Below are 18,249 nucleotides of genomic sequence, written 5' to 3'. Positions count from 1 at the left end.
GTCCCCTAAGGATGCAGTTGCTGAAAGAATTTGTGAAGACCTGAACAATTGAATTTCAGCACTTTTTTGGATCTGGGACACTTTCTCAGGCTGGTTTGCCTTTTAATAGTTCCTCACGCAGCAGTCAGGCAGGGAAGAGGGACCCATTCCAGCTCGTACATTTAACAAATCCTCTCAACCCTTTGCACCTGTAGACTGACAGCTCTCTCTGTCCCCTCCCCGCCCACCCCCTCCCCGTATCGGCCTGTGCTCCTCCCACAGCCTCCAGCAGGCGTGGGCTGCCTACACTTAGAAGTGCCCTGGGCTTCTGAGAATGACAGGAGAACTGACACTCCTGGTCCCGGCTCACCAGGGTTCCCGTTAGCACCTGTAATCTTACAAGTCAGGGGAAAGCACTGCAGTTTGCAGTCTGCCATGAGCATTTATAGCCACCTTCTATGTAGGTGGGCCGTGCACAGCTTTCTCTTTCTCAGCAGCTCTCCCCCTTCCCATGACAGCTCTGAGATGTGGGGCTGTTGTGTAGTGATGGTTATTTCTATTTCCATTCTGCCACTCGGGTTAGTTAGCTGATGTTCTGATTTATAGGGTTGTATAAAGTAGGAAAAGAGATTGAGGAAATAGGAAGTTTTGTCTTTCATCATTATCATTGTCAAAACAGAGTTCTCCTTATGTTTCTGAAACTTACAAAGCTTAGTTTTTTTTTTTTTTTGCCGTACGCGGGCCTCTCACTGTTGTGGCCTCTCCCGTTGCGGAGCACAGGCTCCGGACGCGCAGGCTCAGCGGCCATGGCTCACGGGCCCAGCCGCTCTGCGGCATATGGGATCCTCCCAGACCGGGGCACGAACCCGCATCCCCTGCATCGGCAGGCGGACTCTCAACCACTGCGCCACCAGGGAGGCCCCAAAGCTTAGTTATTTAAGCTCCAAGTTTTTTTTTTTTTTTTTTTTTGGCTGCACCATGCGGCATCTTAGTTCCCCGACCAGGGATGGAACCCATGCCCCCTGCAGTGGAAGCATGGAGTCTTAACCACTGGACCGCCAGGGAAGTCCCCAGGTATTTTTATTAATTAAACTTTTTATTGACATACTGAAAAGACACAGATCATAAGAGTACAGCTTGATAAATTTATGCAGACTCCACAGACTCCGTAACCAGCGTTGAAGAAGAAAGAAACAGGTCGTTACCAGCGCCCCAGAAACCACCTTCCCAGGGTGACCACCGTCCCGACTTCTCACAGCATAGATTAGTTTCAGCTCGTTTTTGTATTTTATAGGAACCAAGTTCCAAGTATTTGACAAGTAAAACAAAACTGAATATATTTTAAAAAGAAAGGGACTTAGAAGCCCATATATACCTTTGGACTAGGGGAGGTCCAGGGTAAGAAAGAGCAGAATGCGAATGTCAAAGCAGTGTTTTTTCTTTCACTGTTTCTGAAGCGCAAGGGTGACATTACAGCAGTGAATCACATGCTGGGAGTGACAGAGGAGCCCAGAGGACCTGTGGAGAAAATCATAGTAATAGAAATGCACCTAGAATTGCCACATCCAAAGGTTATGTGCTTGGGGGAATTTTTACTACATATTTGCTTTGTAACTTGCAAGAGGGTGTGTGTGTGTGTGTGTGTGTGTGTGTGTGTGTGTGTGTGTGTGTGCTGTTGCCTTACAGATTAAATCACAGCAACTTTCTGAGATGGGAGGTCTTGGACCCCCTTTTCCAGTCTTCATGTAGAGTGGGACCCCACCTTCCCAGCTGGTGATCCAGAGGAGCCAGGTCAGAAGCTGGTCAGGGCCCATTGTGCTGGGATGAGAGTCAAGGCCAGCCAGACCCCTTAAATATTCTAGGGGGGTTGTCTTTGTTGATTGGGTTGTTCTATGAAAATAGTCTTTCAGTCTTCAAGGGACTCTAGCAGTTTTCTCAAACAGGACAGATCTTGAAATCTGACTTTTCCAGTACCTTGGTTATACGCCAGTCACTGGCTAGTATTATGACACAAAACTTGAGGGAGGTAAGGTTCTCAAGTGAAGATTTAAACCCACTTGCAACATTCTCTGAATTATAAAATGAAGTGAATTTTATAGGAAAAAATTTTTACTCTTGTGCTTCAAAAAAGCCATTTTGTTCCACAGAGTGAAAGAACATTTTGTAGAACCTGGCATGATAGAAATTGATGGCTTGTTTCATTTTCCCTTGGAGAATTAAAAATGCTTCATATGCATCACTTTATATTTTAAGTAGTCCAATGAGGTATATGTTTAAATGGGATACATAATTTAGTAAAGGTCAGTAGTAAAATGGAACTAATTTTTTATTATGCAAGCAGTGACTAATTTTGCACTAGGAAAATAATGCCTTTTATCAAGGAGCAGTTAAGGGGATTTATCTTGCCATCCAGAGATAATTCAGTTATTCCCTTCTGGGTAAAAATTAGCATTGCAAAACCACATTTTCTACTTTATAAGATCGTTTATTTAGTACCCAAAACATTTCTAATAGTTAAGGCATCTGTAAAAGCAGCCAGTTACTTTGTCTGCATTATTATTATTTGGCAGACTTCTCAATCTTTTGTTTCCGATGCAAGGTACCTGCAGAGTACAGACATTCTGAGATAAGAAAACCTTGAATCCACATTCAGTATTGAGAAGGTTATACTTATGTATTTCATCTTTCATAATTAAATGTAAAGCACTTATTTGCCTATATCATACTCTTAGATTTTTTTGTTGCTATTAATTTCATGGCCTAAGTCACATTCTTATGAATATTTTACAACAAATTAAGGAGGCTGAAAAGTAAAGCGACTCTTTATTAAACAAATATAACATAATTTATACAGATAGATGAGTGTTGTCTCCTTCAGAATAAACCCCAGCAAGGTTGCCTCAGGATCTAGGGCCTTAGCTTTTGAGACTTAAAAGTAACTTGGAACCAAATCTGGTAAGTACGTAAAGGGTGAGCAGCTTACCGAGATACGCTAGTGAGGGAGCTGGCATACCTTGAGTCTCCATAAGAAGACTTGTATATACATCAGTGTCCCTGCAAGAAGGGAACGGCTGTCTCCATTTGATAGCTGGGCAAGTTCAAAGAAGTAAATGGCCCACCCAAGTTCACATAACTAGTAAGTGGGTTTGATCTCAGAGTCACTTACTCTTCCTGTCTATTATGCTGATTATTTTATTTATGCTTTTTTAACTGTGTTTAGAAGAATGTATCTCTATAGTCATAAAACCGATTTTTTGGGGTCTGGTTTATGAACCGTTTATAGATGAAAATGAACAAGAGGATATAAAAAATATTTTGAAAAATGTTACCATTATTGAAATAAGCAGCTTCTTGAGAGGAGAACACTAATATAGATGTCTATGTTCTATTAATGTATATGAGAAACTGAGTGAAATTCTGTGTCATATATGATAGATGACCTCACCCATTTTTCTAAATTATCTGACTTAAATATCACACTGGATTTTTAAAAAATTTGTTAATTAACCTATTGGATTGAGAGTCACTCATTTCACACAGTATGTAAGTGACTTGAGTGACTTCAGTGACTTGATTACTTTTGGCTAGAGAGCTAGAAGCACTTGCTGCATAAGATTGTGCTTTCATAGACAGATAATCTTGTTGCCTTGGACCACCAGGCAACACTAAAAGTGGGAGTTTAGGCCCCTGTGAGGCTGCCGCCCCAGGTTGGGTTGGAGGCCACTGCCATCTGGAGGTTAGGCCAGAGGGTGCTCTGGGGGGCACACTGCTTGGTGCAGGTGGTTTTAAGTCTTTAAGGAATTGGAATTTTGCTAGTAATGTCCCTTTTCTAAGGGTATCAGCATAGAATTTTTGAGATGTAGCAAATAAAACATTTTCATGTCATAAGTCCAAGACTACTTATTGCTCTTCTGTTTTGTGACTTTTTAATCTACATTATTAAAAATTTTTTATATCATTAAAAAGATACTTCTGTCGAGTCCAAAATATATAAAGGTAGTATTTAAATTCTACACAGTTCTTGGCACATATGGGTGCCCAATAAATGTTTTCTGAGCTGAATCGAACACAAACATTTACAAAGTATGTTGAATGTACTATACCGTATTTTATAGTCTCTTATAGAGATCTGTTTGCTGGCATGGGTAAACCTTTCTTTTCAAATACACTAAGCAGGACAGTAGAGTATTTCATACAATATAATTGACAAAACAATGAAAAAGTGTTATATACCTAACACATTAAGTAAGGTGGGCCAATGAGACGAAGAACCAGGGGCCTGAGGAGAAGCCAGGCAGGAAACCCTGTGCTCCTCTGGAAGTGTCAGGGCCAGCTCCAGGTGGTGAGTCTTATTCAAGACAAACTCATGCCAGTCATTAAAAAAAAAATCTCTTTCCAGAAACCAAAAGCTCCAGCACCTCCTGCCACAGAAGAGGATCCCTACCCTTCCTTTCCAAAACTCCCAGTGGACCCTGTGAAGATTAGAAGGATAAGCAGTGCCCGGGCGCGCTTATTCAGGGCGGCCTCGCAGGGGGCTCTTCTGCCAGACATGACCCTTCCTCCTGCTCAGCGTAAGGCCACATAACATCCTTTAAAACCTGGGGGCAAGCATGTTTCTTGAGTTTGCACACAAACGTTATTGTTATATGATGTTTTTCAAGCTGCACATGATTTTTTATGTTAACTTAGTTAATATTGTGCAAAAGCTGGTTAAGAAACATTTTATGGGTGTTTATTAAGGTTTTCAAAAAAAAAGTTACTTGGGGGCTTCCCTGGTGGCGCAGTGGTTGGGAGTCCGCCTGCCGAAGCAGGGGACGCGGGTTCGTGCCCCGGTCTGGGAAGATCCCACATACCGTGGAGTAGTTGGGCCCGTGAGTCATGGCCGCTGAGCCCGCGCGTCCGGAGCCTGTGCTCCGCAATGGGAGAGGCCACAACAGTGAGAGGCCATTGTACCACAAAAAAAAAAAAGTTACTTGGTAGAAAGAGAATATTGGGATAAGTGTTCTTTAATGAATGCGTTCACCTATTGATATATTGGAAATCATTTCTAAATTAGAGTTCAAAAAGTTGTTAATTTCATTAGGCATATTTAAGATTCATATAATGTACACTAAGCTTAGGTCTTTGAAAATACCTTTCTGATCCCATGTGAAAATGTAAGCACAAATTGAATGGGGCTTATCCTGTGGCCACAGAAGTGCTGGCATGTATCTAAACCTGGAAACAGAGAAGCTAAAAACCTCAAATCCTAAGGAATGCCCCCGATAATTGGAATCACGCCCTGTCCAGGGCACACTAAGAGTTTTTTCAAACTGTAGGAAATGTCCATTAGTTGGATGACAATCGATTTAGTGGATCACACCAACATTTAAAACAATGAAGTAGAATAAAATAGAATGGAAAATGTCAGAGCACATTGCAGACAATAAATGTTAGTGTGGCTTCAAGGACTTTACTTCAGTCACGTACATGTGTGTTCAGGATCATATTACAAGTTTACTATACATTATATTAAAAATTTATCATAACTATATGTAGCCCCAAAAGTTAGAAATCCACTTTAATAGGGGCTGTTAGAATTGGCCCTCCTTCAGTCAATAGGATTGATGAAGAGGAGGGATAGGTTTACATTCACAGAGAGGAGATAATCTGAAGATGATCCCAAAAGTTACAAGCCACCACTTTAGGATCCTACTTGTTTGGCATACAAGCCTTTTCTTTTAATTAGTCACCAACATTTAAATGTAGAAGATCTCATGGAAGAATCTAGATGTATGACTTTTTGCGAAAAATTGGAAGATCTGGCAGCGCAGGGCCCGCTTTCTGTGCAGCCCCAATGGGGAGTGATTGAGCTGAGTAGTCCCCAGCCCATTAGCCTGGGACATGATCTGTAGTCCCCATGTCTCCCCGGCCCACTGCACTCTTTTTCCTGGCTGGTCCCTAATGATCCCTGACGCAGCTGAAGAGGTAGGATCAAGGAGAAAGGAAACGACAGAGGCAGCGCGGGGTGTGCGGGCCACACCTCGATGGCGGACGGAGTGTGTAAGTAGGCAATCTGCTTTACCTTGATGGCCCAGTTTGTTTCTTTTCTAACAGTCAATCAGATATTTATTGAGCCCTTACTAACTGCCAGGTACCAGTCTAGGCCAACAGAGTCCTGCCCTCAAAGAGCTTGTGAGGGGAGACAGGCAATCAACTGGAAAGCCAAAAAGTAAGACGGCAGTTGGGTTCTGAGTGCTAAGAGCTAGATGCTGGGCTGGGGAGTGACTGTGGCAGGAGGAATCGGGTCACCTCTGGAAGGTGTCCTTGAGGAGGTGGCCTCTGAGTTGAAATGTGAATAATGAGAAGACAGCCGGGTGGAAATCTGTAAACACAGTGCCCAGGCTGAAGCTGAGGCCGGAGATGGGCGCAGACTCGGCTGGTGGACCCCAAGGCCCACGTGGCTGGAAGGGGGAGGGAGCTGAGGACACAGGACCCATTCAGGGCCGGGCCAGGGGGGACATGGCCAGGACTTTATTCTTCCTGCAGTGAAAAGCCAGGGCAGGGTTTAAGCAAGGGAGAGACATCATCTGATTTCTGTTTCTTAAGAGTAGCTGCACGTTTAGACTCACCCGAGGAACTTTTCAGACGTTGCACCACCAGGGCCCCAGTCAGACCAGTTACATCAGAAAGGATTGGTACTTACGGGAGCCGAGTCCTTGCCAAGGTGAGAGGCAGTGGGCTCGGGAGCCACGGTGCAGGGTGAGGTCAGACTCGGATAGGAACAGGGTCACTTCTTGTAAATAGATGGCAGAGCTGGAGTGAGGGTTGCAGAGCTGTTGTTTATCAGATGTTTTTGTTTCTGAGCCTGAATGCCGCACACATTTAACTCTCGGTGGCTCCCATTTGAAAATCCTGCTGCTTGCTGAGCTGTTGCCGTGTATGTGAAGGTGACAGGAGAGACAGATGTTTCCCCACCAGCCGAAGCATGTCTCTGCTTCCGTTCTTCCATCCACCCTGTTGGGAGTTGCCCCCCTTCACCACTCCCATCATCCCTGCGTCCTGCGTCAGCACCCAGGGAACAGAGGCAATAAAAAGTCATTGTCTTCTAAAAGCACACATCACCCAATTTAAAAAACCATTCTAATGCTCCAGCCTTGGACTCGTTGTCCTTTGTACAGGAGCTCCCTGGGCTTGTTTCAGAGTCCCTATTGTTTAGAAAAGGTATCCTTTGTTGGGTAACAGGCTATAAAGGCCTGTGGTGGAGACTGAGACAGAGGGAGCGTCCCTGCCCCTGGTGTGAAGTCATTAGTAGCTGACACCTCCCCAGGCAGGGCTGGTTTGGTGCCGTGGCAGGTTCGGAATTCCTGTTTGAAGAAAGTGAAAGAAGAGATGTGTGTCATCATGTTCGTAGGGCCAGCAGTTTAATCGCTTGTGTTCAAATAGGGTTTTTGGCTGGAGGTGACCGTGTCGCTAACGCCCCTGTTACTCCAGCTGGATGGAGACCTCAGTGCAGGCTCCACCTTTGCACGATCTCCGTCATCTTAGCCACCACGGACAGGCTTCCTGCGTGGGCTTCCTAAATATCCCCGGGTCTGTATTCTCTGTATTCTCCATCCCAACTGCCCCACTGCTTTTATCACCTCTTGCCTTGTCCCTGGTCGTCCAGTGCTCCTTTCCTTCTCCACCCTCCGCTCGCTGAGGGGCTGCAGGTGGGTCAGCACAAGGACCCTGGCCCTTGGGACAGCCAGCAGAGCATGGGCACCAAGTGCCCACACAGACATGGCTGTGACCAGCGGCCTTGTCCCTTCATCCCAGTGGGCCATGAAAGATGATGGTTTTCTCTCCATGTGCCATAAGGGACGAGAGGTCCGGAAGCAAATAAAAATTAGATTGCATCATCTACTTGCTGAAAACCTTTCAGAGGGCCCCCCGTGCCTAAAGGAGTGCTTGCCAAACAGTTCCAGGGAACACTTTTGGCAAAAATATTAATAGCTTTTCCTTGGAGGAAGGGTCCTGTGCTCAATATGTGCCTACTTCCTCTCCCTCCTGGAGAGCCACAGTGCACGTGAGCATATTAAAGGGAGGGAAAGGCCATCTAGTGAAGTCACCTGTTTCATGTTAATTCAGCCCAGCATTTTACAAACCTACTTGACTGTGGAATCTGTCTTTTGGGGAACACAGTTTGGGAAACACCGACCTAGCGCAGAAGTTGGCGAACTTCTTCTGTATAGGGCCAGAGAGTGAATATTTTAGACCTAGTGGGCCATAGAGTCTCTGTTCAACCTACTCAACTCTGCCATTGCAGCAGGAAATCAACCATAGACTGATTTATGGCCGCTAAAATTTGAATTTCATATAATTTTCACATGTTACAAAATATTGTTCTTTGGATTTCTTTTTTTTTTTTTTTGCTCAACCATTTAAAAGTATAAAAGCCCTTCTTAGCTTGCAGGCTATACAGAAACAGGCGGCAGGCCAGATTCGGTGGGGCTGCAGTTTGCTGACTCCTGGTCCAGGGGATGAAGTCTTCACTGTGCAGCGTGCATGGTTCTGCCCCAGCCTAACATTCCAGGCCCTTCTCGCCCCTCTCCTTTGCCTGCCTCCACCCCCTGCCCCTGGTCTGTGCACCAGCAATATGGAGCCCTTGCAGTTCCCCACACCCATCCTGCTGTTTCATGCCTCATGCGGTCTCCGCTATATAATTCGCTGGACCCAGGCATAATGAAAATGTGGAGCTCTTCAAAAATTGTTTAGAATTTCAAGATGGCAACAGCAAAGCATTAAACCAAGTGCAAGGCCCTTCAAAGCATGGGGCCCTGCTTGACTGTACAGCTTGGACACGCTTGAAGCTGACTCTCACGCCAGACTTTTGTTGCCTTTTCTCAGAACTCTTTTTTGGCCTCCTGTTAACCCTTTGGAATGCTTTTCAACCTCCACCTTCTCTATGAATCTTTCCCTGACCAACTGCAGCCCCTCAGGACTCCCCTGCTCTCTTACTCGTCCTTACCTGGCACAGACCACACTGTACTGAATCTCTGGACGCATCTGCCTCTCTGTTTCCCCTACTAGACAGAACAACTTCAGTAGGAAAAGGGGTTTTCTCTATTTGAAGCCCGAGAGTTTGAAACAGGGCATAGTCTATAGTAAGTGCCAAAGAAAATATCTGTGAAACAGGACAGTTCCTACACGGTAAGGCTACTGGTTGTAGAATCCTTTTGAAGTGTACCATGATCTGTTACAAGATTAGTACAACGTGCTGCACATATTTTCCAGAGAGACCCAGAGCATTGTTACTCATGTTCAGTTGAATGGTGGACATCTAGCAGGAGTAAGAGTGAGCCCCGGGGCCACTCTTCGCTGTAGTAATAACTGACAGCTCGCTCCAGTAGGTTGTGAAGACAGAGGGGCTGCAGCTCCTCCGTCCACAAGTAGGGTTGCATTTTTCCCTCTAGAACTGAAGCTCCATGGCGGCTGGGACTTCTCAGTTCACCACTGGACCACCAGCCCCTGGAACAGCATCTGGCACACGGCAGTGGATGCTTCATAAATATTTGTGGAGTGAAAGAAACGAATACTAAAATATAGGGACAGGCTAACAATGCTTTGTCATCTAAGATGAAGTATGTGCTTTGTAATTCAGACCTAAAGATATTTAAGGTTGTCTGGTGCTGTGGAGAGAGCCCTGGACTAGAAGTCAGGATTCGTGGGTTCCATTAATAATAATGATCATAACTTCTAGGTTTTGAGTGTGCTGGCACCACGGAAGTCACTTTACCAGGCCATTATCACTTGGGACCACTTGAGGAAGGGGAGAGAAGCTGAGTGAGCTGCCTGCGTCACACAGCCTGTACTTGACCCCAAGTCTGACGGAATGCCAAGCCCGTGCTCTCCCCACCATACAGTCTCGGCCCTCCCGAACCTGCTCTGTGACCTTAGACTGGTCACCTTACCTTTTGGGTTCTCCATTTTCTCATCTGAAAAATGAAGGTTAGACCAGCCAATCTCTAAGGGTCCTTTCTGTTGTAAAATTCAGTGTTTGGAAAGCACGGAGCTTAGACAGAGGAGCAGACAAGGTGGATTTGTTATTGTTGGTTTTTATTGGTTTGATGGTTCAAGTGCAGAAAAGGAAACCTTGAGTCATTTTGGAACAGCTTGCAAAACTATTTCTCTATATGAAGCTCATCCCTCTTGCCCCTTTGAAAAACATGTTTTATCACGGACTAGAGTATAGTAGCAGCATCGTGGGTAAGCTATTCCTAACGTCAATTTGCTGATGAAGAAACAGTGTTGTATTTTAAGTCTAAGGATCTGTAGCCGTAAACACAATAGGTGTTTCAGTTCAGAGACTGGACTTCTTTTTTGCAACTTTATCTTATTCCTTTTTAGAAAGCCTTCTAAGTGTTTCAGTGCCCTCCTGTGTCCCCGCCTGGGAGTTGTCTGCTGGGCCTCCAAGAGCCGGGGCCTGCTCCTCTGATCACCTTTCTCCTCCCCTCCCCGTCACACACTCCACTTGAGCATGCCAGGCACACTCCTGCCTTTGGGCCTCTGCACCAGCTGTTCCCTCTGCTGGAAATACTGTCCCTCATCATCTGATGGCTTGATGCCTTACCTCCAGTAAGGGTTTGCCTGCCATGCCCACCTGCTCAAAATTGCTACCTGCCCCCATTCCCAATCCCCTTTTACCCTTCTCCACTTTTCTACTTTTGCTTTTTTCCATAGCACTTATTATCTTATATACTTCATTTATTATGGTCTGTTACTTATTGTCTATTGTGTAAACAGGTGTACTGTTAGGATGTAAGCCCTATGAGGGCAGGGATCTTTGTTCTGTCACTGATGCATCCCAAGTGCTTAGGACAGTGTCTGACATCAGGAAGGCACTCAATATTTCTGAATGAAAAATGACTAACATGATCAAATTCAGGAAGAAGAATTGTTATGGGACACAGAAGTATTTTTTTTTTTTTTTTTTTGCGGTACGTGGGCCTCTCACTGTTGTGGCCTCTCCCATCACGGAGCACAGGCTCCGGGTGCGCAGGCTCAGTGGCCATGGGTCACAGGCCCAGCCGCTCCACGGCATGTGGGATCTTCCCGGACCGGGGCACGAACCCACGTCCCCTGCATCGGCAGGCGGACTCTCAACCACTGCGCCACCAGGGAAGCCCCAACACAGATGTATTTATGTGGACTTAGGTAGTTTATAAACCTCAATTAGAGTATTTACCTACAGGTAGACTCAAAGCTAATAGAGCTAAGATTCTATTCATTTTTACCTGCTATATTGATGATGTCAAACCTAAAATAGTGGTGAGGTCTTGCATATGTTCAGGGGGGTTTTATCCATACAATTCCAGACTTGATTACTATAAGTCATATGTAGTTTTAAAATTGTATAAATTCTTGGATTGAAAAATATATTGAAAGATAGTGATTCCTAAAATAAGAAATGCTTTGACAAAACGTTTCCTTGGTTATTACAGCAAAGAAGAGAGTGGAATCCAAAGAAACAGTTACGATGGGGGACTCTATGGTGAAAATACATGGGATTTATTTAACAGAATCAAATGCCATCAGCCACTTGAGTCACCCACTTCAGCTAACGTATAACGGAGACTTCGGTGAAATCAAGGAGCAAGAAATTTTCAAAGAGTCAGCATCCTTGCCATCTCATCTCAGAAGTGGAGGGTCAGTATTCTTTTCATTTAACTTTCCGGTCAGGACGACTATGTCATTTACCAGTTTGCTCTCTGTCTTATGTAGATGATTGATTTGCATTTTCCCCTTTTATATAAGCAAAATTTAAGTTAATGATGCATGAATAGGAGAGATTTCTTCTCACAGCTGAATGGGGTTGATTTTACATCTCCCTCTTTAATCCTCAGGAAAACATTCATACCTGCCAAAATGCTGCTTTGATAGGACTGTCAGAATAATGTCTCTGCTTTATTTGGGCTGTTCCAGCAAGCCCTTGAGTGATGACTGATCATTCTGTTTGTGTTACTTGGGATTCTTGCCCGGGCTGGAATGTCTCATTACCTCCCTTTAGGTTAGTTCGCTGTTGTTGACTCCACCAAAGAGTGGACACTTGATTTATTTTATTCTCCAGTAGAAACTTGGATTAGAATATTTATTTTGGAAACTAATAGTTAAAACAGGAGAGTCCTACGGTTTTCTCTTATCTATGATATCTCACTACTAATCCCGCATAAAATGAACGATTGAGGATTACTCTATTTCATACCATGTTCCTAGGTAAGGCTTTTTTCACCTCAGTCTGTGATCCTTTCACCCCCATCCCATCTAGGAACCCCTAAATTCATACCGTGTTCCTGTATAGGGCTTTCTAGGCTTCCCCTAGAAAACTGAGCAATTTTCCTACCATATTAAGAAGTTGTAGAGAATGTTCACTGTATGGACTGTGTGAATTCTTACACTGGTATCTTCCTAAAGAAGCCTTGAACTGGGGAACCAGGGTGGGGAATAGAGCAGGCTCTGTTTTCCAGTCCCAGCCATTAGTGATGCTAAGACAGGCAGAAGGCCTTGCACTGGACAGGGGCACTCAGAGATATTTTTCTACGACTTTCCATTGGGTCATTGTGGGCAACTGCCCAGTTCAAATTTGCTTAACAAGATTAAATTCCATGGGCCATTTTAAGACCAAATGCTCGTTGCCCTCACTTAGATTTGGGTCTGACTTTGGCTTGTCCACATGTTGTGTGCTTAAAACTCCTCCCACCCCTACTGGCTGCTTGGCAGCTGGTTAGTTTAGCCGAACTGACCTTGTCTGCTGACACAGCCTGAAGAGCTTTGCACACACAGAATTTATATTAGGCAACCTAGTAGTCCTTGTAATGTCGCTTTGCATTCAGAACATTTTTTAAATTAAAGTAAAAATGAAATGTCTCCTTAAGTGGAAGAGGACTTCAAATTGGGACTTTGGGAGTTGAGCACAAAACATCAAACTAGCCATTGCAACGCATCTTTTCCAGTTAGTGAATAAGAATAGGCTGCGGACCTCAGAGCTGAAACATAAAAGGCAGCAGGAAAACTTGTGTTTCTTTCAGCACTGAACTGAAAAGGAAACATTTATCTTGCTGCACCCATCCTTACAGTAATTAAAGTTGACTAGGAAAAACCAGACAAGAGCTGTTTTCTTTTTTCTTTTTGCAAGCCTTCAGATGTTGCAGAATAGTCTGGCAAGCCAGGGTTCATTATGTCTTCCTCAGTCTGGGACAGCAAAGGCATTTTCAGTTACATATTTTATCCCACGAACAGCAAAGGAGAAATCAATTGGGGGCTGGAGGCACTTCTTCCTGACTGTCCAAACTCGTGAGGCACGGGCGGCAGCACCGATTGTTTTCTTTTCGCCGTGTTAGGGCGGCTTTTGCATCGTATAGTGATTGTGTCTGGTTTGGGTTTGCCATACACCCTGGCAAGTTTAACTTCCAGTAACATTTTGGCTTTCGGAATCTTTACCTCCTTTAGTCATTGGAAGGAACTTTTGTTGAGGCGATTCCCCCACAAAATATTTTTATGCAGTAGGATTAAAACAAACCAGAAAATGGAAACTATTCGCAGTTCTTTCACTAATTACATTTGTGAATCAATCTGGAACACTTGATAGTTGTTTCTGGTAAACATTTAAGTGAGTAATTCCAAGAAATGATCTTTGCTCTGCAGTGGAGTATTCCCAGTCTTGATGCTAAAGCCCTACCCTCAATTAACATGTTTTCATGTTTACACCAGAAAGTGGAAAATGAAGACTCTTGTCAGTGAACTGGGCTGGCAGGAGAAGGGAGGGACGGGATTGCATAAGTGGAAGAGGGGGCAGCAGGAGCCGACAGCGGGCTGAGGGCTGAGAAGGAGTGCGAGCAGCTTGTGTAAAGGGGACAGAGGAAGTGAGGTCACGTTCCCGCGCAGGCTCCTTGCTGCCAGTCCGGCGTGGGAACCTCCACCTTCATGTCAGGGCTTCTTGGGCCAGGGAGAGAAAGGAGTAGCTTAATTCAATGAAACCACATTGATTTTAGGGAAACCTTTAATTTAGAATAAGCTCAGACCTGGGATGGACTGGAGTTTAACTTTATGCTGGTCACGATGGAAAAAGGACTTGCTGAGCAAGGCATCATTGCAAGCAAGGTGGGCGGGGAGGGGGCACTCTCTCACCTTCCAGGAGAGAACGCAATCTCTAGCCCCTATTGAACTGTCGTCTTCAAACAGCATGCCAAGTACGACAGTCCATGTGTCTGTTTGAGGAGTCAGTCAAGGTTTGGCAGGCCTGCTCTTAGCAACACCCCGTCTTCTCTTACTTTATGTTGCCATATGTTTTGAAAATAGCTTCCGTTAGAATATGTATGTGTGTATATCTCCATCCATCATCCATCCAGTGGTTCTATCTGATGAATCCCTTTATACATCTGCTTTTTCAAACCTTTTAAGGCTTTCTGTATAAATATTGTTCAAACTCTCATGGTTTGGAAATGTGATTTTTAGGAGGAAAGCCCAACAGCAGTCAGTTGTGGAGAGTCAAGAACTCTTTGTTGGGGGGCCAGAGTCTGTGGATTTAGGATTGGTTCTCTCTCAGCCACTTGATTCAGCTGTATGTTCTTTGACAAGTCTCTGAACACTTTCAGGGGGTCAGTTTTCTAATCTACAAAGTGGAAAAGGGTGTTCTCCTTCACTTCCATCTCCTCCCAGCCCTCACTATAGGCTGTGGAATGATAGCAGTTGGTTTAGAGGTGGGTACATGATCCAAGCCAGACCAATTGAATCCTTCCCTGGGACTTTTGCCAAAGCCTTTGGGGAAAGTGCTCTTTCTCCAAGTTCACAAGCTGTAAAGATGATGTTGTCTTGGAGCCAACAGTGGCTATTTCATTGCCTTGTGGAGGGTGAGTCTGTCTGGGAAGTGATGTATAAACAGAGCCGAGGAATGGAGACAGTGACTGAGTTCAAGGATGACATATAAACCCCTAGATCCAGCTGTGCCTGAGGCCACCACATCCACAATGCAGACTGCTCTGTTTCATGAGCCAGTATGTTCCTTTTTCTTTCTCTCTCTCTTACACTCTTCTTCCTTGCTTCCTTCCTTCCTTCCTTCCTTTTTCTTTTCTTTCCTTTTTTATCTTTCTTGCTTCTTTCCTTTATTGATTTATTTTGACAGGAACAGCTAATGGTACTTAAGATTAGTTTTATGTCACTTGGAACATTGCAACCAAAAGGGTCTAGTTAACCTGCTAGACTATATGAAATACAGATGAGGACAAGGGGGTAATTTGAGAGCAGACACCTCCTCAGACTTGAGCAAGAAACAAATTTCACTAAAAGCGAGTCTCTTATTTCAGAAAGGTGTATCCAGTAGTCTTTAATTAAAGAAATGACAGGAGAAGTGGGGAAGCCACAGTAGAGGCCCCCTTCAAGATCCAGAGTGTGGGGAACTCCCTGGTGGTCCAGTGGTTAGGGCTCCGTGTTTTCATTGCTGAGGGCCCAGGTTCAGTCCCTGGTCAGAGAACTAAGATCCCATAAGCTGTGCGGCATGGCCAAAAAAAGAGGAAAAGATCCAGAGCGTGAAGTGACACAGGGGGAATAGAGTTGAGGGTGACACACTCTCCTCCTTTCCTGTGATCCAGCCAGTTGGTGTGTGTGTTTATGGGGGAGGGAGTTTGATAGATTAGAACCCAAGGAACCTAGCCTGTAAAGAGGCTTTTCTGTGAGTCATGAAACCTGGTACATACAAACCAAGGGAACACACACTGCAGGTCAAGAAAAATAACAGACCTGGTGGATGGATATTCAGGAAAACTAGGGTTGAAGCTACTGAGCACCCCAGTTCTCTCCCTCCATGGACCATTTTCATTCTTCAACAAATACATGGCTCTGTTTCAAGATAAATAATGTTAGCACAAGAGTTAACATGGAACTTGAGCACGGGCTTTGTGGGGAACATAACAAAAGACAGATGAAGGAAATGGATCACAAAAGGAACTACCCTCCAAGAATAAGGAGAGTTAAAACAATTGTCCATAATGTCAAAGAAATTACAGATAATGTTGTTACCCTCTTTTTAAAAAAAGATGAAAAGAGCTCTTTGTTGGGTTATAAGAATTCAAGTTAGAGATTTTAAGCCCACATAAAGAATGAAAATATGCTCACAGTTCTCAAAAAAGAAATGAAAGAAAAATGTATAAACATGGAGAGAAAAGCCACATTAGAAATTAAAAGTGAGAATAAAAGCAGCTGAAAATGCAATCAGACATGGTGGATAAGCTAGAGGAAATCATACATAAAGAAATGAATAAGAGAATAGAAAAATCATCAGAGAGATGAAGATAGGTATGGAAGGAATGACACTTGTATTCCTGAAGAGGAAAGTCGTCCTTGTCCTCCCCCTCCCCGTCCTCCATCTTACTTTGACTAAGTGCTAGGCACTCTTCCAAGTGATTTACATGTATTAACTCATTTAATATTCACAACAACCCACTGAGAACGGCAGAGATAATGAAAAGAAAAATATCAACATAATAGAAGACAACTTTCTGAAATAAAGATTTGAATCTGAAGCTCCAATGGACACATCATGTCCCAGCAAAATTCGATATGGAGTAATCCACACTAAGACATCTCCAGTAGTGCTCAGCACCGGAATACTACCCAGTACATAGTACACACTCCATTAGTAATTGTTGATTGGGTGGGTAAATGCGAGAAGGTATCCTATGGCCATCAGGCTGAACAAGCAAGTCACATAGAAGGAAAAAAAGGCAGGCTGCCTCTGGCTCTGTTAGAGCTCCTCTCGATGCCACAAGACAGTGGAGTAAGGCTTATGAAGTCCTAAGTACAGGAAGGATAACCCAAGAATTACATTGCCAGCCAAGTTCCTTCAGCAAAAAGGCAACAGACATTTTCAAATGCGAATGGATTTGGGGACTATGGTACTCATGCACTTTCTGGAAAACTTTTTGACAACAAAATGATGAGTCAAAATTCAGAACTCCAATGGAGAAGCTATGGTAAAAGCATTCATGGTGAGTTAAATGAATTAAACTCATGGTGAGTTACTGAATTAAAGCTAAACAACTCTGAAAACGATGGTTACGGAACAGAAACCTTGACAGTGTAATATTAGCATAAAGAACCAAAACTGGTACTTGGGAGGAAGTGTGAGTACTAATCGCTTCACTTCATAGTACGGAGTAGATTTGTCAGTAGCTATAGTCTGAAATTGAAATATATAGTTAAAAAAGAGTGATTTTAGCCTCCTAATGTTTTTCATTCTTTTCTTAACTTTAGAGAGATCTTTTAGAAACTAATGTCTCTTGTGAAGACCCATTCATCTGAAGTTCTACAATTCCTTCGGTTTCACCTCAATTTCTGTTTCTCTGTCATACATATTCAAGTAAAATTTATACTTCCTACTTTTTAATCACAACGACACGTATGCTATGATCCCATTTATATGTATCTTTTATCTGCCCTTCCCTCTAAGTCGCCCTTCTGTTCTTTCATTCTTTTATCTTTTCATCTGAATATATGCAAAATATGTCTGGAATGATGTTTGCCACACATTAACGATATTTATTTCTGGGTGGTGGGATCTTAGATGGTTTTCTAAATCTTCTTTGTACTTCTTATATTGCCTGGCCTTAAAAAATAATAAATATATCATTTTTTCAAAAATAATGAAGTCATTATTCTTTTAAGAAATTAATTAATGTGGCTGAGAAACTGTTTGCATTCGGAAAAGACAGTCATTGATCAAAATGACTTTGTAGAATCCCGCCTTATTTGACAGCTTCCATTCGATAAGAATTTGTTGATAAGCAAAGCCCTGCGCTAGCGGGGTTGGGAGATACACAAATGGACCCTGTCCGTGAGAACCTTACCAGCATGTCAGGCTCGGAGGCTCAAGTGCGGTCCCTAGACCAGCAGCATCAGTATCACGTGGGAGCTTGTTAGAAATGCAGGATCTCACGCTCCACCCCAGACCTGCTGAATTAGAATCTGCATTTTTATAAGGTATCCAAGTGATTTGAATTCACACTAAGTTTTAGAAGCACTGTTCAATGATTGACTCTAATGCTGGAGGAATCAAAGGAGAATTGAAAGAAAGTGCCTTGGGAGTTTAGAGGTGAGAGCACCTAACTCTGACTTAAAGATCAGGGAAGGTTTCCTGGGGTCTGTGGAGTTTGGGTTGCCCCTTGAGGCTGGTTTTCAAAAGAGGTGGGGCTCTATGTTCTTTGCTAAAGGAGCAGCATAAGCAGAGGGGGATTGGACTTGGTGCTGGCAGGTTCAAAG

At 43.8% G+C, this 18,249-nt stretch overlaps 1 protein-coding gene across 1 annotated transcript in view; it reads left to right on the top strand.

The window, feature by feature from the left end:
• The window catches only part of ARMC2 (armadillo repeat containing 2), a 106,913-nt gene that overhangs the window by 10,718 nt on the left and 77,946 nt on the right, over positions 1 to 18,249 (top strand). The window contains exons 4-5 of the mRNA XM_060114815.1: positions 4,379 to 4,550; positions 11,442 to 11,646. Coding sequence (XP_059970798.1) covers positions 4,379 to 4,550; positions 11,442 to 11,646 — 377 coding nt within the window. The remainder of the gene's footprint in view (positions 1 to 4,378; positions 4,551 to 11,441; positions 11,647 to 18,249) is intronic.

Source organism: Mesoplodon densirostris, chromosome 12, assembly GCF_025265405.1.
Source record: "Mesoplodon densirostris isolate mMesDen1 chromosome 12, mMesDen1 primary haplotype, whole genome shotgun sequence".
In the NCBI taxonomy this organism is placed as follows: Eukaryota; Metazoa; Chordata; class Mammalia; order Artiodactyla; family Ziphiidae; genus Mesoplodon; species Mesoplodon densirostris.
The sequence above is the reverse complement of the archived record's forward strand: the minus strand, read 5'-3'. Positions and strand labels throughout refer to the sequence as shown.